A 24,689-nucleotide genomic window follows, 5' to 3' on the forward strand; every position below is an offset into this window, starting at 1 on the left:
AGTGCTCGAACTACCTGAAACACCAGAGCAGAGCAGCCAGCAAATCTCTGCTGGCTCAGGTAGCTCAAGCAGTGCTCTCAGGGAAACAAGCAGCACTGAATATGCTGCAAGGCCTTCCCCTAGGAGAAGAGGAGCTGCCCTGACTGCAGCTGGTTAGCAGCAGCATCAGAGGGCAGAGCTGTGAAGAAGGCTCTGCTCTGTGCAAGCCAAAGGTGCCTCTTTTTCTGCCCCCCACAGCTCACACACCCTGGAAGGCTGGGGACAGAGTGCAGAGGGCCTCACAGCAGCCAAGAACATGGCAACTGTGCAGCCAAGGAGCAGAGCTGAGGTGTTTGGCTTTCTGCATGGCTGAGCAGCCTCCAGTGCCTGACCTTCGAGAGAACAAAGCCCTTGGGACTGATCCAGCCTCCTGACAGCCAGAACTGCAGCCAGCAAGCTCCAAGGGCATGCCAGGAAGCTCAGCCCTGACATGTCCTTGTTAGACACAGCAAAGTCCTCCAGCAGAGCCACATCTGCAAGCAGGACACTTTGCAGGGCAGGGTCCTTCTAGCAACCAGGGCTTTGTCTCTCTCCCCCCACTCCCCATCCATGTGCTCCACCAGCACAAGGGCTGATGACTCAGGCTGACCTGCACCAGGCAGGCACTGAGCCTCACACAGCATTGATTTCAAGTTGTTGTGCTTGAACTAGAGAAGGCTGAATCATGACAAGGATGTCATAAGACACAGAACCCTCCACATTCAGAGATGAGCTGCAGCAGGCTTTGATTATCCTCCTGCTTCATCCAGAGCCAATGGCAAGAGGCAGCAGGCAAGGAGTGTTCCAGGCAGAGGGTGCAGGCCTGTGAGCATGCTTAGGGCAGCTGCAGGCTGCTCTCAGTCTGAGCAGCTCAGGACACACAATCACTTTGCCCCTTTTTTTTTGGTTAAAACCTATCAAAGCTAGGAGAGGAAAAAGGAAATCCAGCCTACAGCATAAGCACATTGGAGGAGACACAGAGTCGTTTGGGTTGGAAAGGACCTTTAAAGATCATTGAGTCCAAACCTCTGCAGTCAGCAGGGACAGATGCAACTAGGGCAGGCTGTTCACAGCCCCAGACAACCTCACCTGGGATGGTTCCAGCCATGGGGCAGCTCCCACCTCTCTGGGCAGCCTGGCCAGGCTCTTACCACCCTCAGTGTCTTCCACCTCATCTGCATCTCCTTCTTTCAGTTAAACCATCCCCCCTTGCCCATTCACAACAGGCCCTGCTCAAAAAACCCTCCCCAGCTTTCTGATCAGCCCTTGAAGCCCTGGAGCCTTCTCTTCTCCAGGCTGAACAACCCCAACTCTCTCAGCCTGGCCTCACAGCAGAGGGCTCTGCCAGCATTGTTGTGGCTTCCTCTGGCCCTGTTCCAACACTGTCTGTGCTGAGGACACCAGAGCTGCCCCAGAGCACAGCAGAGGGGCAGAATCCCCTCCCTGCCCCTGCTGCCCACACTCCTGGACAGGCTGGGGCTGGCTGGCAGTGCTTGGTGCTGGCTCCTGTCCAGCTCTGCACCCCCAGCACCCCCAAATCCTTCTCCCCAGGGCTGCTCTCCAGCCCTTCATCCCCAGCCTGGATTGGTGCTGGGGATTGCCCTGACCCAGGTGCAGGACCTTGACCTGGGCCTTGTTGACCCTCAGGAGGTTCTACAGGCACACTTCTCAAGTTTGTCCTCTGGATGGATCAAGTCTCATAGGTGTGGCAACCACAGGACTCAACTTGGTGTCATCTGCAAAGCTGCTGGAAGTGCACTGGACCCCACTGGCTGTGTCACATTGATGAGGATACTAAGCAGCACTGGTTCCACTGTGGACCCCTGAGGGACACCACATGTCACTGACCTCATCCAGACACTGAGCCATTGACCACTACCCTCTGGATGTGACCCCCCAGCCAACTCTTCACCTACCAAAGAGTCCATCCCCAGATCCCTATTTCTCCAATTTGGAGAGAAAACGCTGGGAAGGAACATTAGAAATGGGCAGTGAGCAGGAAAGGCATCCCCACAGGCTTGGCTGGAATTCTGCAGGTGAGCAAGCAGTGACAATCCCAGGGGAGCACAACCCTCTCCATCCTTCCTTCCAGAATCCCACTGAGCCATGGAGTGCCCCAAAGTGCCAGGCCACAAAGGAGCCTGTCTGTGCTCTGGGCCTCTGCAGCAGGGAAATGCTGCTCAGCAGAACATGACAGCCCTGCAACCTGCACTGTGCTCCTGAGGGAAAACACCTCCAATGGCTCAGCACCTTTGGCCAGCAGGCAAATCCCTTCCTGAGCCAGGGCTACCCAGGGGGCTCACACCAAGCATGAGAGCAAGAGAGCAAAGGCAGGAAGGTGGCCAGGAGCTCGCAGTGCTGCTCCTCCTTCCCAGGGAGCTGTGTGGCACTCAGGAGAGTGACTGCTGCCACCACGGCCAGGAAGGCTCAGGGCAGCCAACTGCTCCTCATTCACCTTCTGAGCAGCTGCAGCAGGGGAGCCCTCAGGCTGCACCCCCAGGTGCAGCCCCCCCCAGCCTCCCCTCCTCACCTCTCGCTGTCGCCGTGGTGCTTGGCCTGCAGCCTGCCCCTGTCCTTCTGGGGGGTTGGCTCTTCCAGAAAGCTGTGGTCCAGGCTGTCCTCAGGGACAAAGTCCTCCACGCTTGCATGCACTTTTGCAGGGGCTGCAGGGTGGGGAGGAGCAGCAGTAGCATCTGGTTGGGAAGCACAGGGGTCACCAGGAGCACCAGAGGCATTGGCTTTTTACACAGCTCTGCTGCCCAGGGCCTCCCCAACACACACACCAGCCAGCAAGAGCAGGGCAAGAGGAAGGTTGTGAACAGGATCCTCAGACTAGTGCAGGATCTTGCATGGAGGCACTGACAGCCCAGACATGGCTGCTGTGGTGTAAGATGCAGCATGCAGAGCACAGCACAGGCAGGATCACAGCTGTGCTGTGTGCTCCTCTGGGGTGTTCCTGCATTCTTCTGCCTTGTCCTGTTCAGCTCACTCCTCCTCTTGATTTTCCAACTGTCAGAGGCAGAGCTGCTCACACTGTGCTTTTTGGCTTCCTGTGTAACCAAAAGCTCAGCAGCTACTGCAGCTGGAGGCAGCTTAGCTGTAGAGAAGGCTTCACCTATCTTCAAGGTTTTGGGATGCAAACTCACAGTGCTGAAAGCCCCCAGTGAGTCACCTTTCCAGAATGTGCAATGCTCAACCTCCTTCCTTCTGCCTGGCCTGCACTGCACAGCCAGGCTCTTCCCCTTTGGCTGAACAAGATTTGTATGGTCTTGTTCCTAGATGTTGCTCTACCAGTGCAGCTTCCATCCCTTCTCCACACAAGGGACACTATGACTAAGGCCATGGAATAGTGGTGGTGTAAGAAAAAAAACACAGCCAAAAGGATGACTGCTGCAAGATTTCAAGGGGAAGCTCAAATAGCAACTCCCATAAATCATGGAATCACAGAATGGCTCAGGTTGGAAGGGAGTTCAGAGCTCATCTACTCCAACCTCTTGCCATGGGCAGGGACACCTCCCACCAGCCCAGCTTGCTCAAGGCCTCATCCAGCCTGGCCTTCAACACCTCCAAGCAGGAGGCAGCCACAGCCTCCCTGGGCAACCTGTTCCAGAGTCTCACCTCCCTCCTACTGAAGAACTTCTCCCTCAGCTCCAGTCTAACTCTGCTCTGCCTCAGCTTCAAACCATTCCCCCTTGGTCTGTCTCTAGACAGCCTGAGGAAAAGTCTCTCTGCAGCCTTCCTGCAGGATCCCTTCAGGTTCTGGCAGGCTGCTCTAAGGTCCCCCTGGAGTCTTCTCTTCTCCAGGCTGAACACCCCCAGCTCCCTCAGCCTGTGCTCACAGCAGAGCTGCTCCAGCCCTTGGATCATCTTTGTGGCCTCCTCTGGACTCACTCTACAGCTCTGTGTCCTTCTGCTGGGGACACCAGAACTGGAGGCAGGATTGAGGACTTCTGCTGGAGTCTCAGCAGAGACCTCTCCTGCCCTGCTGCCCACACTCCTCTGGCTGCAGCCCAGCACACAGCTGCCTGATGGGCTGCATGAGGGCACTGCTGGCTCAGCAACCAGCACTCCCAGGGCTTTTTGACAGAGCTGCACTCAGCCTGGATTTGTGCCTGGGGTTGGCCTGACCCATAGCAGTTTTAGGCCTGTGACCTGCAGTCCTGGGATCCCAGGGGTGCTTTTTAGGAGGGCTGCAAAAGGCAAGCAGGAAAAGCTAACCTGTCAGGGTCACCAGGTTTATGTAGCCTGCCAGAGCTGCACCTCTCCTGGAGCACACTGAGGGACTAGGGAACTGGAGAGCAGCTCACAAATCACTGTCAAAAAGTAAAACAAAAAAGGGATGTCCCCTCCCTGGAGGTATTCAAGGCCAGGTTGGAGAAGGCCTTGAGCAACCAGTTGAGAGGTGTCCCTGCCCATGGCTGAGAGGTTGGAGCAGATGATCTCTGAGGGCCCTTCCAGCCTGAGCCATTCTGTGATTCTCAAGCTAAGTGACAGATTTAAAACAAAGAAGAGAAAACCAAAGCCACTCCCAAAGCCTGTGACACTGGCTGGTACTGACCACCTGTCCTGTTCTACACCTCAAGGTGACAAAGGCTTACTGCTGACAAGGGACTGCTAACTCCTGCCCCTCTTGTTGGTTGTTTCTGGGTAGGAAGAGCCATAAACAAACTGCCAAGGGTGTGCTGTGATGCACAATGTTGTGTGCAGATCTGAAGCTGCAAAGCCTGTTCCCAGCACCTCCTCCTTTCTTTCTGTGGGTGTCTGGAGCGTGCTGTGAGATGGGGGGGATTGACAGTTTGAGAGGGAAGGTATTTCCAAAGGCTGATTCCAACCACCTCATGCTAATGATTCTCAGCCAGTGCCAGCTCTGCAGCTCCAGTTAGCTTCACAAAGTGAATGTGACAGGCAAATGAAGGCCCAGAGTAAGTAAAGGAACAGGCAAGAGAGCCCTTGCTGCCTCTGCCCTGCCACTTGGCCTGGCAGAGCCCTGGACTGAAGGCTGCTCTGCAGCACTGAGGAAGCAGTTGGGGGGGCTGCAGCCCTCAGACCACCTTGGAGGGAGCCTTTTTCCCTGGAGGGGAATCCACTGCAGAGCCTGGACTTAGGAGATCATTTCTGGCTGAATAACCTTTAAAACCAGCACTCTGCTGTTCTCTGTAATGCAGAGAAGCCCCTTTGAGGCACCAGACCTTTGTGAAGACAGAGCTTCAGCTTCTCTAGCAAATGTCTTGCTAGCCAAGAGCCATATGTGCTCCTGGGAGGAAGCTGACGCTGGTTTTATTAGTGTCCACTGCATATTCAGTACCCTAAGCCACCACCCTACAGCCACCACCCAGCTGGCTGGACACAGTCCCCACCCAAACTCAGCATGGAGACAAACCAAAATGCTCAACAGGAGACAGAGAGTGACAGGGCAGCTCTGCTTCAGATCCCTGTTTGCTCAGCCTCCCATAAGGGGAAAATGAAACCAGAAAGGCCCATGGGGGACAGCCTGCACTCCAGCACCTACCTGGCTGGGGAGGAGAAGGGTCTGAAGCAGGAGAGGTCCCAAAGAGCCGTGCAATGATGCTGCGCTTCGGCGGTGCGGCCGGCGGGGCCGGGGGGGCTGCAGCTGGCAGGGGTGTGTGTGGCTGCTGGGCTTCAGGGGCAGGCACTGGTGAAAAGGATGGGGGGGGTTCAGGAGAGATGGTGGAGGGAGGCTGGGGTGGCTGTGGGGTGCCAGGGCTGGAGCTGCCTGTGGAGGTGGAGCTGGGAGGTACCACAGGTGACTGGGAGCCAGAGGAGGGGCTCTGCCCGTTGGCTGCGAGCGGCGACGCGTGGCCTCGGCTCCTGGCTTCCATCATCTCAAGGAAGCTGCAGGGAGAAGAAATTGCAAAGGTAAGGAATGGAGGAAAGAAGCTCAGCAGTGCCCTGAGCATGAGGCTGGGCTGCTCTGGCTCCGTGCTGAGCTGCTGTGGCAGGGGGGCTGCTGCCGGTGACGCTGTGGCTCCCTGGGCCACCACAAACCTGGCTCAGCACCACCAGCTACACTCAGCCCTTCTGCAGGGAGCTGGGGAGAACCCCAACCTGCTTCCTGCTGTAGCATGAAGCCTGCTTTGCAGGGCTGCTGGGATCTCCCTGGATAGACAGACTGTAATGAGGTGCCAGGGCTGCAAAAACAACCTTCAGGCAATTCTTGGACAGATGTCCCTAGGGGATAATTCTAGATTCAGAGCATCCAAGAAAACTCCAATGCCATAAAAACCTCCCACAAGGAGCCAAGAGTGGATGTGGGAGGAGAATCCTTGAATGCCAAAGGAAAGGACCTATGCAGAGGGCTCCAAGAGGACTGACCGCAATTCTCCTGGCAGTGTGCAGACACGCAGACAGCCTCTCTCCCCGCACACACTCCTCAGTGTGGGAGCAGCAGAAACTCTGCACCAAGTTGTGATCCTGGCTGGATTCCTGACTGAAGGAATGGTGAGATGCTATGTGCTTTACAAAAAGGAAACCAGGCCTAGTCATGCTGCAGCCTCCTGTTGCAGCACCTCTGCTTGGCAACCTTCTCACCAGCTGGATGCAAAGAAACCCAGCCAGAAAGCCAGGCTCCTCCTGAGACATGGCCTCAAAATGGGATTGGCTCCATGCTGCACATCTGAGACAGAAAGAGAGCACCCAGAGAGCACCAAAGAGGGCACCCAGAGTGAAGAAGCAGCACACAAAATCCAGCACAGCCACGGTCTGACCTTCACTTCACTAAGCCTAAGGGACTCTGCACAGTGGCTGTGGGTTCAAGTGCTTCTGCAGGACAGACAGACTGACTGGGCTGTGCTCCAGGCAAGGTGAGGTCAGACAGACTCCTCTCCCATACAGAGCATGACCTTGTCCTTCGAGGAGCAGAGCCAGGCAGACACCTTATCATAGAACGGGCTGGGTTGGAAGGGACCTCCAGAGCTCATCCAGTCCAACCCCCTGCAGGCAGCAGGGACATCCTCCACTAGATCAGGCTGCCCTGAGCCCTGTCCAGCCTCACCTTGAATATCTCCAGGGATGGAGCCTCAACCACCTCCTTGGGCATCTGTTGCAGTGTTCCAGCAGCCTCCTGGTGCAGAACTTGTTCCTCACATCCAATCTCAATCTGCTCTGTTCTCATTTCAAACCATTGCTCCTCATCCTGGCATTCCCAGCCCTTGTCCAAAGTCCCTCCCCAGCTCTCCTGGAGCCCCTTCAGGTACTGGAAGGCTGCAATAAGGTCTCCCTGGAGCCTTCTTTTCTGCAGGCTGAACACCCCCAGCTCCCTCAGCCTGTCCTCACAACAGAGCTGCTCCAGCCCCCTGATCATTTTTGTAGGAACTAGCAGTCTTGAGGTATTGTAGGAACTAGCCCCTTGAGGTATTTCCTGTGTAAGGAGCAACCTGAGACACTGTTATGGAACTCCTACACTTTGTGAGCAGCAGTGTCTGGAGCCCTCAAGAACAACATCCCCAGGAATCACTGGAAAAACAGAACTGCTTCCTAAGGAGCTGACTTAGGGCAGAGATGCAGGAAGGGCACTGGACAGCAGGACTGGCTAGGGTGAAGCCCTGGAGAGCTATTTCAGCACTGTAGCGAAGCAGCACAGGGAGCAGGGAGATGCTCAGGAGGTTTCAAGTTGGGAGGCAGCATGAAGAGAGAGCAGGACTGGGATAAGATAGAGGAAGAGCTGGATCTAGCTGGATGGTCCTGAATAACAGACATGGAAAGGAATTCAGCAGCACAAAGCAAGCAGTCACCTGCTCAAGGGCTGGGAAATGAGTGCTGCTGCTCCCAAGCTCTCACATGACAGTGGCTAGCAATGGTTTGCCTCACTCCAAGCAGCCTGGACTAAAGGCTGCAATCCCAGCACTGCCTGAGGGGAGCAGAGAAGGAGCCTGGCTGTCACATGGATGTCCATTACCTATGCCCCAGCACCAACGTCAAGCCACCTAAATCAGTGCCACTGCTGCTTCCACTGGGATTTGGGGCAAGGCTTATGTGCTTACTCCAGCCAGCAGACTGGCTTCAGCAACCAGCTCCAGGCAGAGCTGAGATCAGAGCATTCACAGAGCATCCATCCCAGCATCCTCCCTGCCAAGGGGCTGGGAGCTGGGGTGAGCTGTGACACAACAAATGCCACTGCAAGCAATGGACCATTTGTCATGCACCAAAGAGAAAACATAAAGAAGCTTAACTCTTGCACTGAGCTCCATGGAGACTGCCTCAGGTTTGTCTGGAAGGTGCACACAGCATCCCCCACACCACCAGAGCACAACGAGGCCTTCTCAGTGCATGTCCCACTGTGCTGCAGGGCTCCTCTCTTGAGGAAGGGTCAGCACACATAGCATCCCTCAAAGCAGACTGCACAGGATGGCTGCTGGGGGGCAGAGACAAGCCAAGAGCACCTGCACTCAGCCCCTGGCCACCAAAAATGCTCTGAATCCACAAAGCCACCCTGAGCCCTGCCCGTGCAGGAGCCTCTCTGCAGAGCCAGCCAGGAGCAGGGAGCTGAGTTCCATCGTCCCTTCCAGCTTGCAGTCAGGGCTCCCAGACAGGCAAAGCAGGATGGCTCAACAGCAATGCTTTGTGGTGCTCAGCTCCCTCCTCCGAAGTCCTACTCCTACCTCCCAACTGTGAGGAGAGATTAATGCTGCTGCTCTGCACCCCCTGTGCTGTTTATAGCAACAGCAGTGCTGGGAGCCTGCAGCAGCCAGGACATTGCTGGCTGAGCTGAGCTCTGCCTGGGTCAGCACCAAACCACCACTGCTGCACAGAGTCACAACCACACAGCTGCTGAGGCTCTGACACCACACTGGGTCACACCATCAAGGCAACTGGGTGGACTCAAGTAGGGCAAGAAGATTGTACACTGAAGGCTATGGAAAAAGGGAGCTGTGCGAAGCACACCCAGGGCATGAAGGTGGTCATTATAGGATACAGCACAACACAGGAGGGACAGGGACCTGCTGGGGAGGGTCCAGAGGAGGCCACAAAGATGACCAGAGGGCTGGAGAACCTCTGCTGTGGGGACAGGCTGGGAGAGTTGGGGCTGTTCAGCCTGGAGAAGAGAAGGCTCCAGGGAAACCTTAGAGCTGCATTTCAGTATCTGAAGAGGGCCTGCAGGCAGGCTGGGGAGGGACTGTTCAGAAGGGGCTGTGGGGATAGGATGAGGGACAATGGTTTGTCTGGACAATGGAGACTGGAGCAGGGCAGATTTGGGTTGGACATCAGGAGGAAGTTCTGCACTGTGAGGATGGGGAGACACTGGAACAGGTTGCCCAGGGAGGTGGTTGAGGCCCTGTCCCTGGAGACATTCAAGATCAGACTGGATGTGTCCCTGGGCAGCCTGCTCTAGCTGAAGGTGTCCCTGCTACCTGCAGGGGGTTGGGCAAGATGAGCTTTGAGGCTCCCTTCCAACCAGATGCAATCTGTGTACTTCCAGCTGGACCCAGCAGAGCCCAGGACACTCTTTACACCCTCAGGGTGTTTGAAGCTCTCCTGTGCTTTGTAATACCAAAGCTACCCCTTTTGGAAACAACCTGCTTTGTGGTGGGCAAGCAGCCAGCTCCAGAGGGAAGGAGGCCTGTGACTACCACCTGTTCCTCCTGCAGAAACACACAGATCCCAAGAGCTGGAAGAGAAAAATGCTCCCTGACTGAAGCACAAAGGGAGTCATCCTTCCCCCCAGCACAGCTTGTCTGCAGCCACAGACAGGCTTCTGCCTGTCCTCCCGTGCCTTGCTCACCTACATTCTGTGAAGGGCAGAGGAAGAAGAGGCAGCAGAGCTATTTTTAGTGGAAGGATACAATGGTTATGTGGGGACAGCACTGCACAGGCTCTCAGCCCAGCAGGGCACCAAACAGAGCTGTGGCACATGTGCTCCAGGTCACCTTCCCCAGCCCCCACCAGCCACGTGGGCACAGCTCTGTGCTGTGTGCTGGGACCCCAGGGGATCTGGGATGGGCTGCTGCTGGTTTGGTTGGGTTGCACACACAGCTCTGCTGCGCTCCCCTGCTCCCATCCTTCCTGTGAAAGGCGTGGGTGGGAAGGCAGCACAGGAAAAGCTGCCAGCAAGCTTGAAGTGCTTTCCAGGGCGGAGGTGTCAAAGCAGCCTCCACACGCTGCAAATACTACAGCATGGAGGCTGCTTCCCTGCTCTACTCACACTCCTCAGAGGCACAGGCAGGGCTCTGTTGGGAGCACACCAAACCCAGCCTGACACCTGCTCTGCCTCATATTCCCTGCAGTCTACCCACTGAGTTCATAGAGTCACAGAACGGTTGGGTTGGAAAGAAGCTCCAACATCATCCAGTTCCAACCCCCTGCCATGGGCAGGGACACCTCCCATCAGCACAGCTTGCTCAAGGCCTCATCCAGCCTGGCCTTCAACACCTCCAGGGAGGGGACAGCCACAGCCTCCTTGGCCAACCTGTGCCAGGGTCTCCCAGCCTCACTCTCAAGAATCTCTTCCTCATCTCCACTCTCAATCTCCCCTCTCCCAAATCAAAGCCATTGTCCCTGGTCCTGGCACTCCCAGCCCTTGTCCAAAGTCCCTCCCCAGCTCTCCTGGAGCCCCTTCAGGTACTGCAAGGCTGTGCTGAGGTCTCCCTGGAGCCTTCTCTTCTCCAGGCTGAACAGCCCCAACTCTCCCAGCCTGTCCCCACAGGGGAGGTTTTCCAGCCCTCTGATCATCTTGGCCATGTTCTTTGCTCTTCTGTTTCTGTCTGTCCTTTGCAAAATGACTCTCCAGTGAAACCAGCAGCTCCAGGGCCACACCAGCAGCCGCAGCCCAGGCCCTGTTAAGCACAAGGTCAAGTGAGGCTGTGAGCTGAGCACACTTTGGCTGGGATACACAGAGTGCAGATGGGCTGCCCATCCACATGGGCTCCTTTTTGGCCCTTCAACCCTCCCATTTCAAACCCAGTAACCAGTCCCCATCCTCAAAACTGTCAGCTGGACCTGCTCACAAGAGGAGACTGCTATAGAGTCACAGAATTGTCTGGGTTGGAAGGGACCTCCAAAGCTCATTCAGTCCAACCCCCTGCACTCAGCAGTGACATCCTCTACCAGATCAGGTTGCCCAGAGCACTGTCCAGCCTCACCTTGAATATCTCCAGGGATGGAGCCTCAACCACCTCCCTGGGAACCCATTCAGTGCTCAACCATCCTCTTGGTGCAGAACTTGTCCTCACATCCAATCTCAGTCTGCTCTGCTCTAATTTCAAACCACTGCCCCTGGTCCTGTCCCTGCAGGCCTTTGGCAACAATCCCTCTGCAGCCTGCTTGGAGCCCCTCCAGGTACTGGAAGGCTGCTCTAAGGTCTCCCTGGAGCCTTCTGGATAATTTTAGAGATAAATATGCTCTGAGGGCACCAAAATTCATCAGAGCCTGAGGTCACTGCTCCTGCCAGAGCAGATGAAAAACCCACACAAGAACTTTACCTCCTGGCTCCCCACATTCATTTAGTGTGGGAGATGGCAACAGCCTGGAAGCTTTTTGGCTCCTGGTTCTAAGGAGCTGTGATCCATTCTTCAAGCATTGCAAAGAAGGCTTGGGGTCAATTCCCTGTGAAAATGAAGAGCTGTGTGTCCTCAGTGTGACTGGGCTTAGACACACACCTTTGATTTGGGCTCATGAAAGCACTGAACCTGATTGCCTCCTATGCCCAGGTCCATGAGTGTGAAATCCACTGCCAAGCAGGGTCACAGCATCACAGAACACATCTGGTTGGAAGAGACCTCCAAGCTCATCCAGTCCAACCCTTGACCCAGCGCTGCAGGGTCAGCACTAAAACCAAGTCTGTAAGTGCCAGCTCCATACACTGCTTGAACACCCCCAGGGATGGTGACTCCAGCACTGCCCTGGGCAGCCTCTTCCAATGTCTGACAACCCTTCCAGGGCAGAAATATTTCCTCAGATCCAGCCTGAGCCTCCCCTGGTGCAGCCTGCACCTGCCTCTTGACACCAAGGAGCAGAGGCTGCCCCCTCCTCACTTCAACCTCCCTTCAGGGAGCTGTAGAGAGCAATGAGGTCTCCCCTCAGCCTCCTCTTCTCCAGCCTGAACACCCCCAGCTCCCTCAGCCCCTCCTCCAGCCCACGTACTCCAGGCCCTTCTCCAGCCTTGTTGCCCTTCTCTGGACAGGCTCCAGCCCCTCAATGTCCTTCCTGCAGTGAGGGACCCAGAGATGAACACCACACTCAAGGTGTGGCCTCCCCAGTGCTGAGCTCAGGGGGATGGTCACCTCCTGTCCTTGCTGCCCTCCCTGTTTCTGAGCTAAGCCAGGATGCCATTGGCTTTCTTGGCCACCTGGGCACTGCTGACTCATGGTCAGTGACTGCCAACCAACACCCCCAGGTCCCTCTCCAAGCTGCAGCTTTCCAACCACACATCCCCAAGTCTGTAGCTCCCCATGGGGTTGTTATGACCCAGGTGCAGGACCTGGCCCTTGGCCTTGTTGAACTTCATCCAATCAGCCTTGGCCCATGGGTCTGACCTGCCCAGACGCTGCTGTAAAGCTTCCATACCCTCTAGGAGATGGACACAGCCACCCAGCTTGCTGTCATCTGCAAACTGACTGAGTTCCATCCTGCTGCCCAGGCTCTGCAGAGCACAGCCTCTGCCCTACAACTCCTTGGATTTTGCACTGACACAGAATGGCTGCTACAGGATAACCTCTCCACAGCACATGGGACATGCTCCACCTTCTCCACTTCCTCAGCAAGATCAATGATGACAGGCATGACCCAAACCCTTCTGTCAATCTATGAATTCCCCAAAGAAACATTTCTCAGCTCTTAGTGAGGGAATGAGATCAGCATCAGCAAGTTTTCCTGGTGGTAGAACATCAACTGGGTGCAATTAAAGATGGAGAATGGAGCTAATTAAGTACAAATTCAGACCAGAGCAAAAAAGGCACTGCTGTTTGTTTAGTAAGAATTCAAGATCTCAAACAGGACTGAAATGTGTTTGTAGCATCATTCAGAGATTCACAGAATGGTTTGGGTTGGAAGGGACCTTAAAGATCATCCAGTTCCAACCCCCTGCCATGGGCAGGGACACCTCCCACCAGCACAGCTTGCTCAAGGCCTCATCCAGCCTGGCCTTGAACACCTCCAGGGAGGGGACAGCCACAGCCTCTCTGGCCAACCTGTGCCAGTGTCTCCCCAGCCTCACTCTCAACAATTTCTGCCTCATCTCCAGTCTCAATCTCCTCTCTCCCAGCTCAAAGCTATTGTGCCTCATCCTGGCACTCCCAGACCTTGTCCAAAGTCCCTCCCCAGCTCTCCTGGAGTCCCTTCAGGTACTGCAAGGCATCTGGAAGGTCTCCCTGGAGCCTTCTCTTCTCCAGGCTGAACAGCCCCAACTCTCCCAGCCTGTCCCCACAGGGGAGGTTCTCAGCCCTCAGATCATCTCTGTGGCCTCCTCTGGACCCTCTCCAGCAGCTCCAGGTCCTTCTTGTGCTGGGGGCCCCAGAGCTGGAGGCAGTGCTGCAGGTGGGGTGTGAGCAGAGCAGAGCAGAGGGGCAGAATCCCCTCCCTGTGCTGCTGCTCTCCCAGTGCCCAATGCCAGCATTGAGAATGTTCAGTCTGAGAAGCCCAGGGGAAGCAGCAGAGTGAGAGTGTGGCAGGCAGAGAGGAGATCAAGCAGAGGGAAGGAGCTAGAAGCATCCAAACATGTCTCAGACAGCAGAGCCCAGCCAGCGGCTGCCAAGGGCTGCTTACATAAGGCACTGAGGCAGTGCTGTGTGCCACCTTGTGTCTTCTCTGGCATCCACACTGGGGAGCAAGGATGCTTTGTCCTCAAGTGCCCAGCTGCAGCAGGGAGAGTTCTTGTTCTCTTCCCACTGATCTAAACTTAGCACTGGTCATTGTGCCAGAGCAGCCACCAGATGGGCACAGGAGTAGAGCACACCAGAGGTGTCCCAGCATTGTCACCTCCCCTTGCCCCATGGCCTGATTGTGTGACAGGAGAGCAGGAAGCGCCTCGGAGGAGCTGCTGCAGCCCCGGTGTCTGCAGACACCTCCCTGGCTGTGCAACTCGTGCAGGCAGGCAGCAGGACTCCAAGGGCTGCCTAAACTGAAGCAGCCAACACAAGCCCTGCACATCTGCCAAGGGGCAGCAATGCACAGTGCAGCTGCTGCAGATGACAACACCTGCAGGAGGATGGCACCAAGCTGTGTGGTGCTGTTGGCACTCTGAAGGGAAGGGATCCATCCAGAGGGTCCTGGACAGGCTGCAGAGCTGGGCCCAAGCCAACCTCATGGAGTTCAACAAGGACAAGGCCAAGGTCCTGCAGCTGGGGCAGGGCAATCCCAAGCACACATCCAGGCTGGGTGAGGAGTGGCTGGAGAGCAACCTGGAGGAGAAGGCCTTGGGGGTGTCAGTTGGTGACAAACTGCCCAGGAGCCAGCAATGGTCCCTGGCAGCCCAGCAGGCAGCTGTGTGCTGAGCTGCATCCAGAGCAGGGAGAGCAGCAGCACAGGGAGGGGATTCTGCCCCTCTGCTCTGCTCTGCTCACACCCCACCTGCAGCACTGCCTCCAGCTCTGGGGCCCCCAGCACAAGAAGGACCTGGAGCTGCTGGAGAGGGTCCAGAGGAGGCTGCAGAGATGATCAGAGGGCTGCAGAGCCTCCCTGTGGGGACAGGCTGGGAGAGTTGGGGCTGTTGAGCCTGGAGAAGAGAAGGCTCCAGGGAGACCTCAGAGCAGCCTTGCAGTACCTGAAGGGCTCCAGGAGAGCTGGGGAGGGACTTTGGACAAGGGCTGGGAGTGCCAGGATGAGGGACAATGGCTTTGAGCTGGGAGAGAGGAGATTGAGAGTGGAGATGAGGAAGAAATTGTTAAGAGTGAGGCTGGGGAGACACTGGAACAGGTTGCCCAGGGAGGCTGTGGCTGTCTCCTCCCTGGAGGTGTTGAAGGCCAGGCTGGATGAGGCCTTGAGCAAGCTGGGCTGGTGGGAGGTGTCCCTGCCCATGGCAGGGGGTTGGCACTGGATGACCTATAAGGTCCTTTCCAACCCAACCATTCTGTGACTCTGTGTATGTGTCAGAGGACACTGCACTGGCTGCTCACTGTGCCATGCACTGCAGCAGTTTGTTGAATATCAGAGTCCCCACAAGATGGACACCTGCCAAGCATGGCTGCAGGAATCTTCTCAAGCACTGCAGATCTACCTCAGAACTGCAAGCTCTGCCTCCCACCACTCTCACAGGACTCACTGTGTCCTGTCCTGGCTCTGTCTGGGACAGAGGTCACTTCCTCCCTGGCAGCTGGCTGTGGTTTGTGCTGGTGTAAGGACACTGGTGAGAGCAGGCTGGGCTCCAGCTGGTGCTCTGCAGCACTCAGCATAAGGATCCTCAGTCTCCTGTGCCCTGCCAGTCAAGAGGTGACAAGGAGCTGGGAGGGAACCCAGCCAGGACACTGACCGAAAGTGGCCAAAGGGACATTCCAAACCATGTCCATAGAAACTGGGACCTGCTGGCTGGAGGGACCAGCTCTGCTGGGGCACCACTGGGCACCACTTGCCTCTTCTGGGCCTTTAATTCACTCTCACAGAATGGTTTGGGTTGAAAGGGACCTCCAAAGCTCATCCAGTCCAACCCCCTGCACTCAGCAGGGACATCCTCCACTAGATCAGGCTGCCCAGAGCCCTGTCCAGCCTCACCTTGAATATCTCCAGGGATGGAGCCTCAACCATCTCCCTGGGCAACCTCTTGCAGCGTTCCAGCAGCCTCCTGGTGCAGAACTTGTTCCTCACATCCAATCTCAGTCTGCTCTGCTCTCATTTCAAACCATTGCTCCTGGTCCTGTCCCTGCAGGCCTTTTGGAGCAGTCCCTCTGCAGCCTTCTTGTAGCCCCTTCAGGTACTGGAAGGCTGCTCTGAGGTCTCCCTGGAGCCTTCTCATCTCCAGGCTGAACACCCCCAGCTCTCTCAGCCTGTCCTCATGCTCTCTTCCTCTCCATTACATTATTAGTATCATTAACACAATCATTACATTGCATTTCCATTTCAATTATAAATTGTTCTTATTTCAGCCCACGAGTTTTACTGAGGGGAGGAGTGAGCAAGTGAGTGGCTGCATGGTGCTGAGCTGCTGGCTGGGGTTAAACCTTGCCATGGCCACAGACCCTCTGTCCACCAGCCTCAGCTGTTTGCTAAGAATGAGAACTTCACCCAGACTCAAAGTTCCCTGCCCTGTGTGCTCTTTAAATAGGGACTCAAGCCTGAAGAGCTCCTGCAGGGATGAAAATGAACGTGGGAAGAGCACAATTTGCAGCTCTGGGGCTGAAGTAACTCCCCTGCAGCTCCTCTCTTCCAGAGGTGCCACTGCACCAACCAGACTTTGTTTCTACCTGGGGTGCAGAGAAACACATCAAAAATCTCCAGACCAGCAGCTGCTTTCTGGTCAGTGTGATCAAAGGGCTGACAGGAGCCTGGTGCTTTGCTTTTAGGCTAAGGAAGAGCAGAGGGCTCTCTAAAGCCCTGTCTGTAGGAGGTGTTCCCTGGTGAAAGCAAAGCCCACAGCTCCCAGCACACAGCCACACAGCTGCAGTGGCTGCAGGCAGGGCAGAGGGTGGCCAAAGTGTCAAGTTTGTTTGCTAAGCCACAGCCCTGGAGAAGTTTGGCTTTTAATGTCTTAGCAACTCTGCTGGCAGGTACCACGGCAAAGGCACTTCCAGTGCCATGTGAAGCCAGTGCCACCCAGCAGAGCCTTCAGCCACCTGCACTGCCAGCCCACCCCAGCAGCTGCACAGTGCAGGAGCCCTACCATGCGGTGGGCATCTCCAGGGGCATGCACCTGTTCCTGTTCTGTGCCCACAGCCTGGTTTGGAACACAGCAGGAACTGCCACATGGGCCAAATGGGCATCTGGCCCATGTGGACTCTGGAGGTCCCTTCCAACCCCTGCCATGCTGTGACTCTGGGGTTTTTGCTGAGGTGATGATGCCAGCCCCCACTGACTGCCCCAAAAGCTCCTCTGATCATGGTGAAGGCAGGACCAGGCCTCTGGACTTGTTAGTGCACAGTGCCTAGAGCAAGGTGACCTGCATGGCCCCAGAGGGCTCCCTGCTGGCAGCAGCACAGCAGCACTACCACATGTGGCATGCTGCATGCTGCTCTGCCCGCACTGCATGGCAGCATCCAGGCTAATTGCCACTGCTGCAACTGGAACAGGCTGCCCAGGGAGGCTGTGGCTGTTCCCTCCCTGGAGGTGTTCAAGGCCAGGCTGGATGAGGCCTTGAGCAACCTGGGCTGGTGGGAGGAGTCCCTGCCCATGGCAGGGGGTTGGGACTGGATGAGCTTTGAGGTCTCTTCCAATCTGAACCACTGCATGAATCTGTGACTGGACCTCAAGTTCCAGTGTTAAACAGATGCTTCTCAGAGTCAGCCCAGCTGAGCTGAGCCCAGAAGGAACATGGCAGCAGACAGGTTCTGCTGGCCTTGTGTGCTGAGGGTCCAGAAAATGCTGAAGCTGGTGGCAAGGTAAGAGGTGACTGAGCAGCAGGAGCTTCTGGTGTAAGCTTGGAGCAGCTCTGTGAGCTCTGGGTTCTCTGAAGCACCTTCTCACTACTGATGCAGCAAAAACACTGGAAACAATCTGAGAGCACAGCCCTCACAGCCCAGCCTGGAGAAGGGACATGAAGGGAAGGAGGTGAACACTCTGGGAACACTCTGCTGTGCCCTACTTGGGATTTTTCAGTGCTCCCAGAGGAGAACACACTGAGCAAGGTTATAGAACTCGAGCCCTGGCCTGAAAACTGCTTGGCAAAGTGCATGAATATTTCATAACCATCAATTCCAGCTTCCAAACAAAGCTGCCTGTAAAGAACCTTCCCCCAGTTCCCTCTAGGGCTGACTTTTGTCATGCACAGCTCTGCAAGGATCAAGAAGGACCTGGCAGAGGGAATTCACAGACCTGTTTGTCACTAACAGCCAGAGCTGAAGAGATTGCTCTCCCCTGTGCTACAGCTGCCTGGCTTTGCAGGGCTGCCTCTGGCAAGGGCTCATTGCAGGCAGCAAGCAAGCAGACAGCTCTGAGCAAACACAGGGCAGCAGGAACAGCCTCTGTGACAAACCAGAAATGCACTGAGGGGGCTAGGAGCAATCCAAGGCAACAGAAGACAATGCTGCTGCTGCCTATCCTAAGGCAGCAACACAGATGGATGCAGTAGCCAGAGGAGGAACCAGCAACAGGGAGCTGGGAAGTGTCCTCTTTCAGCACCAGAGGCGGCAACCTGCTTATCTACAACCCCTCCAGCCTGGGCTGCTTCCACCTGTGCTGCCCAGCTCCACCTCCACTGCCCTCCCATAGATCAAATGCCCACAGGCACAGGGATCTCCTAGTGCTCTACTGCAGGTGGTGCCACCTGAAAGTGGCATTTTACAAGACACAAAGAAACCCAAACTGCTGCTCTCTGGACCCCTTTGGTGGCCAGGTGCTGCAGCTGGGGCTGCCAAGCATTCAGGTGAGACCTAGACTGCAACAAAACAGGCAGAAAAGATGGCTCAGGGACATACAGTTCGTAGTTCTGATCTTCTGTCTCCTGCTGCACTGACAGCTCCTCCAAAGTGGCATCAATGTCCAGCTGGTTGGTCTCCAGCTGCCGGAGTAAGGTCTCCCGCTGAAGGAAGGAAGCAAAACAAGGCAGGTCTGAGCAGGAAGGGGCATGGTAAGAGATCTTTGTGTGCTCCCAGGGTGCAGATCCTGTGTCACCACTGCCAGAGCAATGCATTAAACAGCAGCTCTGGTCCCTCTCGTGGCCTTCACTTGGAAGGAAGAAGCACAGAGGGAAGCTGAAGCAGCAGCAGAGGTGAACCAGGATGAAGTCTGTAAGAAAGGAATTTGTCCTGCAGGCTGAGCTCAGCCAGCAATGTCTACAGACACCTGTGGGGAGGCAGTGACAGGACAGGGGGCAATGGACCTCAACCCAATCAGGGGAAATTCCACTTCAACATGAGAAAAAAATTCCTTGGTGTGAGAGTGCTGGAGGCCTGGAGCAGGCTGCCCAGAGAGGTTGTGGAGTCTCCTTCTCTGGAGACTTTCAAAACCCTCCTGGATGTAGAATCACATGGTAGAATGGTGTGGGTTGGAAGGGACCTCCAAAGCTCATCCAGTCCAACCCCCTGCACTCAGCAGGGACATCCTCCACCAGATCAGGTTGCCCAGAGCCCTGTCCAGCCTCACCTTGAATATCTCCAGGGCTGGAGCCTCAACCACCTCCTTGGGCAACCTGTCCCAGTGTTCCACCACTCTTATATTAAAGAATTTGTTCCTCACATCCATCTAAATCTGCTCCTCTCTAGTTTGAAGCCACTGCCCCTGGTCCTGTCCTTGCAGGCCTTTGGGAACAATCTCTCTACAGCCTTCTTGTAGCCCCTTCAGGTACTGGAAGGCTGCTCTGAGGTCTCACTGGAGCCTTCTCTTCTCCAGGCTGAACACTCCCAGCTCCCTCGGCCTGTCCTCATAGAAGAGCTGCTCTAACCCCCTGATCATTTTCATGGCCTCTGCACCTTCTCCATCAGCTCCATAGCTTTCCTGTGTTGAGGACTCTAGAGCTGGACACAGCCCTGCAGGAGAGGTCTCCCCAGAGCAGAGCAGAGGGGCAGGATCCTCTCTCTCCAGCTCTGCCCACACTGCTTTGGATGCAGCTCAGGCTGTCCTTGGCCTTCTGTGCTGCCAGTGCCCATTGCTGGCTGCTGTACAACTTCTCCCCCGCCAGCACCCACAAGTCCTTTTCCTCAGGGCTGCTTTCTATCACCTCCTCCCCCAGCCTGGATTGACAGTGGGGATTGTCCTGACCCAGGTGCAGAACCCTGCACTTGCCCTTGTTGAACCTCATGAGGTTCACCTGGGCCCAGCTCTGCAGCTTGTCCAGGTCCCTCTGGATGCCATCTTGTCTCTCTGGTGTATTTACAGCATCACTCAGCTTGGTGTCATCTGCACACTGCTGTTGGTGCCTGGATTCCACTCTCTATAGCACTGATAAACACATTAAAGAGCACAGGTCCCAGCACAGACCCTTGAGGGACACCATTGTCCCTGCTCTCTATGGGGACTTCAAGCCCTTGAACACCACCCTCTGGATATGACCATCCAGCCAATTCCTTACCCACTGAACATCCACCCAGCAAATCCGTATCTCTCCCACTTGGCCAGCAGGATGTTGTGGGGACAGTGTGAAAGGCATTGCAGCAGTCCAGATAGATGACATCCAGAGGTTGTCCCTTACCTACTGACAGAACCACTCTGGCATATAAAGCCACTGAGTTGGTCAGGCAGGACCTGCCTGTGTTCCTGTGACCTCCCCTGGGTGATGCTGTTCAGGCAGGGGGGGTGGACTGGATGATCTCTGGAGGTCCCTTCCAGGCCCTACCATTCCATGATGCTGTGATTCATAGAATCAGAGAAACAACCAGGTTGGAAGAGACCTCCAAGATCACCCAGTCCAACCTATCACCCAGCCCTAAGCAATCAACCAGACCATGGCACTAAGTGCCTCATCCAGTCTCCTCTTGAACGTCTCCAGTGACGGCGACTCCACCACCTCCCTGGGCAGCACATCCCAATGGGCAGTCACCCTCTCTGTGAAGAATTTCCTCCTAACATCCAGCCTATACCTCCCCTGTACAGCTTGAGACTGTGTCCTCTTGTTCTGCTGCTGCTTGCCTGGGAGAAGAGACCAAACCCCACCTGCCTACAACCTCCCTTCAGGCAGTTGTAGACAGCAATGAGGTCTGCCCTGAGCCTCCTCTTCTCCAGGCTGAACACCCCCAGCTCCCTCAGCCTCTCCTCACAGGGCTGTGCTCCAGACCCCTCCCCAGCTTCGTTGCCCTTCTCTGGACACCTTCCAGTACCTCAACATCTCTCTTGAATTGAGGAGCCCAGAACTGGACACAGGACTCAAGGTGTGGCCTGACCAGAGCTGAGTACAGGGCAGAATAACCTCCCTTGACCTGCTGGCCACACTATTCCTGATCCAGGCCAGGATGCCATTGGCTCTCCTGGCCACCTGGGCACACTGCTGGCTCATGTTCAGCAGCATCAACCAGCACCCCCAGGTCCCTCTCTGCCTGGCTGCTCTCAGCCACTCTGCCCCCAGCCTGTAGCACTGCTTGGGGTTGTTGTGGCCAAAGTGTAGAACCCTGCACTTAGCCTTGTTCAATCTCATCCCATTGGCCTCTGCCCACCGATCCAGCCTGGCCAGGTCCCTCTGCAGGGCCCTTCTACCCTCCAACAGATGAACTCCTGGTCCTAACTTGGTGTCATCTGCAAACTTACTGATGATGGACTCAATTCCTTCATCTACATCAGCAATAAAGATATTGAATAGGATGGGGCCCAGCACTGAACCCTGGGGGACACCACTAGTGACTGGTCCCCAACTGGATGTGGCACCATTCACCACCACTCTCTGGGCCCAGCCCTCCAGCCAGTTCTTGAGCCATTTCAGAGTGAATCTGTCCAAACCACGAGCTGCCAGCTTTGCCAGGAGCTTCTTGTGGCAGACAGTGTCAAAGGCTTTGCTGAAGTCCAGGCAGACTACATCCACAGCCTGCCCTGCGTTCACCAGACAGTAACCTGATCATAAAAGCAGATCAGGTTGGTTAGGCAGGACCTGCCCCTCCTGAATCCATGCTGGCTGGGCCTGATCCCCTGACCATCTTGCAGGTTCTGTGTGATTGTACTCAGGATGACCTGTTCCATAACCTTGCCTGGCACCGAGGTCAGGCTGACAGGTCTGGAATTTCCTGGTTCCTCTTTCAGGCCCTTTTTGTGGATGGGCATCACCTTGGCCAGGCTCCAGTCATCAGGGACCTCACCTGTGAGCCAGGACTGCTGATAAATGATGGAGAGTGGCTTGGCCAGCTCATCTGCCAGCTCTCTCAGCACCCTAGGATGGATCCCATCAGGTCCCATGGACTTGTGAGGATCCAAGTGGGTCAGCAGGTCCCTGACTGCTTCCTCCTGGATTACAGGGGGACTATACTGGTCCCTGACTCCATCTGCCAGTTCAGAAGGCCAGTTGTCCTGCAGACAGCCTGTCCCACTATTGAAGACTGAGGCAAAGAAGGTGTTAAGTACCTCTGCCTTATCCTCATCTTTTGTTACTATATTCCCTTCCACATCCAATAAGGAGTGGAGGTTGTCCTTGCCTCTTCTTTTGCCATTAATATATTTGTAGAAATATTTTTTTATTCTCCTTTACGGCCATGGCCAGTCTAAGTTCTAAATGGGCTTTTGCCTCTCTAGTTTTTTTCCTACAAGACTTAGCAATGTCCTTAAACTCATCCTGGGATACCTCCCCTTTTTTCCAAAGGTGATACACCCTCTTTTTTCCCCTTAATTCCTTTAGAAGCTCCTTGCTCATCCAGTCTGGTTGTCTCCCTCATCGGCTCCTCTTCCAGCACATGGGCACAGCCTGTTCCTGTGCCCTCAGGAGTTCTTCCTTGAAGTCAGTCCAGCCGTCCTGGACCCCTTGGTTTTTAAGGGCTGTTTCCCAAGGAACTTTCCGAGTTAGTTCCTTGAACAAGCCAAAGTCTGCCCTTCGGCAGTCCATGGTGGAGGTTTTGGTGCTGCCCCTCCTGGTTTCACCATATATTGAAAACTCAATTATTTCGTGGTCACTGCACCCCAGGCAGCCTCCCACCACCACATCTCCCTCCAGCCCTGATTCTATGGTCAGTCAGTAATGTGTGACCCTCAGACACAGCAGCACACCCTACAGAGAGCTGGGCAGCCTACTCCTGCTTTCTGTTCTTCCCCTCTGCTAAAGAAGCACCTCCCATGAGACGGACCCAGCTGGTGCCAAACCTCCTCAATGTTTTCTTCTTCCTCTCAGGGCTGGTGATCTCCACGCTGCAGAGGGTTTTGCTGTCACTGCACCCACCTGAGCTACCTCCTGTAAGAGGCATTTCTGCAGGTTAGCATCAATCACCACAGGATTTTTAATCCCATGTTTGACAGCAGCCAGGCTCAGTGCAGAAAGATTCCCTTGGAATCCCAGAGTGCCAGCTTGGAAAGCACCCCAAGGATCATCTGGTGCCAACCTTCCTTTGTCACAGCAAAGCTGAAATGAGCTGGCTCAGCACCCTGGCAAGATGAGTCCTAAACTGCCCAGTGCAGGGGACTCTACTGCTTCCCTTGGGAGATGATTCCAATCTCTGAACTGTTCTCATGGGAAACATTTTCTTCTGGAATCCAATGGGAATCTCCCCAGCAGAAACTTGTCCCCATCAGCCCTTGTCTGCTCCATGGCACTCCTTGGGAAAAAGGAGTCTCCATCCTCCTGGTGGCCACCCTTTATGTACTGGTCCATGGTGAGAAGGTCTCCCCTAAGTCTTCTCCAGGCTGAACCAACCCAGCTGTCAGCCTTCCCTTGGAGTCAACAGCAAAGAAGGAAAGCTACTGCAGAATGCACAGGGCAGAATCCCTGTGGGATATAGTCATCTGGACACAGCAGTGGGATTCACTCCCCATGTGCATATTCTAATGATAAAAGAGACTTGCAGACAACTTTTGAGCTGTCAGGAAAGTGCCCAGATCTGCAGAGCAAGGAACTCATCTTTACAGAACAGAGACAGCAAAACAGCTCAGGCCAGGGAAGGCAGGGCACAGCCTGGGCCCTCTGCAGGGCAGGCTGATTTCTGTCAGCTTCTAGCGTGACTTAAACCAGCAAGCAAGGCTCAAGGGGTTTGCATTTTGCACTGAGAGAGCAGGTGATTGATGGTGGTTGATACCAGCTTAAAGGAGGGGACAGGCTTCACAGTGAAGAGCTTCTATGAGAATTTCAGTGTCTGCAGGGGACCTGCAGGCAGGCTGGGGAGGGACTGTTCAGAAGGGGCTGTGGGGATAGGATGAGGGACAATGGCTTGAAACTGGAGCAGGGCAGAGTTAGGTTGGACATCAGGAGGAAGTTCTACACAGTCAGGGTGGGGAGAGACTGGAACAGGTTGCCCAGGGAGGTGATTGAGGCCCTGTCCCTGGAGGCATTCAAGGTGAGACTGGATGTGTCCCCCTGTGTAGCCTGCTCTAGCTGGAGACGCCCCTGCTGCCTGCAGAGGGTTGGACAAGATGAGCTTTGAGGCTCCTTTCTAACTTGATGCAATCTCTGACTCTGTGAATTTCAGCTAAATTATTGGTTCCCAGACATTTTGATTCTTCATTTTTACCTTTGTCTCTGTGTTAAGAGCTTGGACTGATCCATGTTTCCTTTGCTAGGCAATTCACACTCAGCATATTCCTCAGGTCCATGCAGATGGAAATGTGACTTGTGTACAAAGAACTCATGAAAGAAGGACTGGTGTATACAAAGAAGTCATTAATTAACTCAAGCCCTCTTGGTTGTGCTGCACAGAGAAGAAAGTTTCAGCACAACACTGAATATATTCACTGAACAGAACCGATCAGGATTTTAATCATATGAAGATCACATCATCATTGTGGTTGGAACAGACCTTTAAGATCATGGAGTCCAACCAACAACACAGCAACAAAACATCCACACCACCACATCCACACCCCCAGCACAAGAAGGACCTGGAGATGCTGGAGAGGGTCCAGAGGAGGCCACCAAGATGATCAGAGGGCTGCAGAACCTCCCCTGTGGAGACAGGCTGGGAGAGTTGGGGCTGTTCAGCCTGGAGAAGAGAAAGCTCCAGGCAGACCTCAGAGCAGCC

At 55.1% G+C, this 24,689-nt stretch overlaps 1 protein-coding gene across 1 annotated transcript in view; it reads right to left on the bottom strand.

The window, feature by feature from the left end:
- Positions 1 to 24,689, bottom strand: part of RABL6 (RAB, member RAS oncogene family like 6) — a 66,101-nt gene that overhangs the window by 9,262 nt on the left and 32,150 nt on the right. Inside the window, exons 8-10 of the mRNA XM_054393211.1 lie at positions 18,531 to 18,634; positions 5,528 to 5,871; positions 2,549 to 2,711 (exon numbers count right to left, since the gene is read on the bottom strand). Coding sequence (XP_054249186.1) covers positions 2,549 to 2,711; positions 5,528 to 5,871; positions 18,531 to 18,634 — 611 coding nt within the window. The remainder of the gene's footprint in view (positions 1 to 2,548; positions 2,712 to 5,527; positions 5,872 to 18,530; positions 18,635 to 24,689) is intronic.

This window comes from Indicator indicator, chromosome 28 (assembly GCF_027791375.1).
Source record: "Indicator indicator isolate 239-I01 chromosome 28, UM_Iind_1.1, whole genome shotgun sequence".
In the NCBI taxonomy this organism is placed as follows: Eukaryota; Metazoa; Chordata; class Aves; order Piciformes; family Indicatoridae; genus Indicator; species Indicator indicator.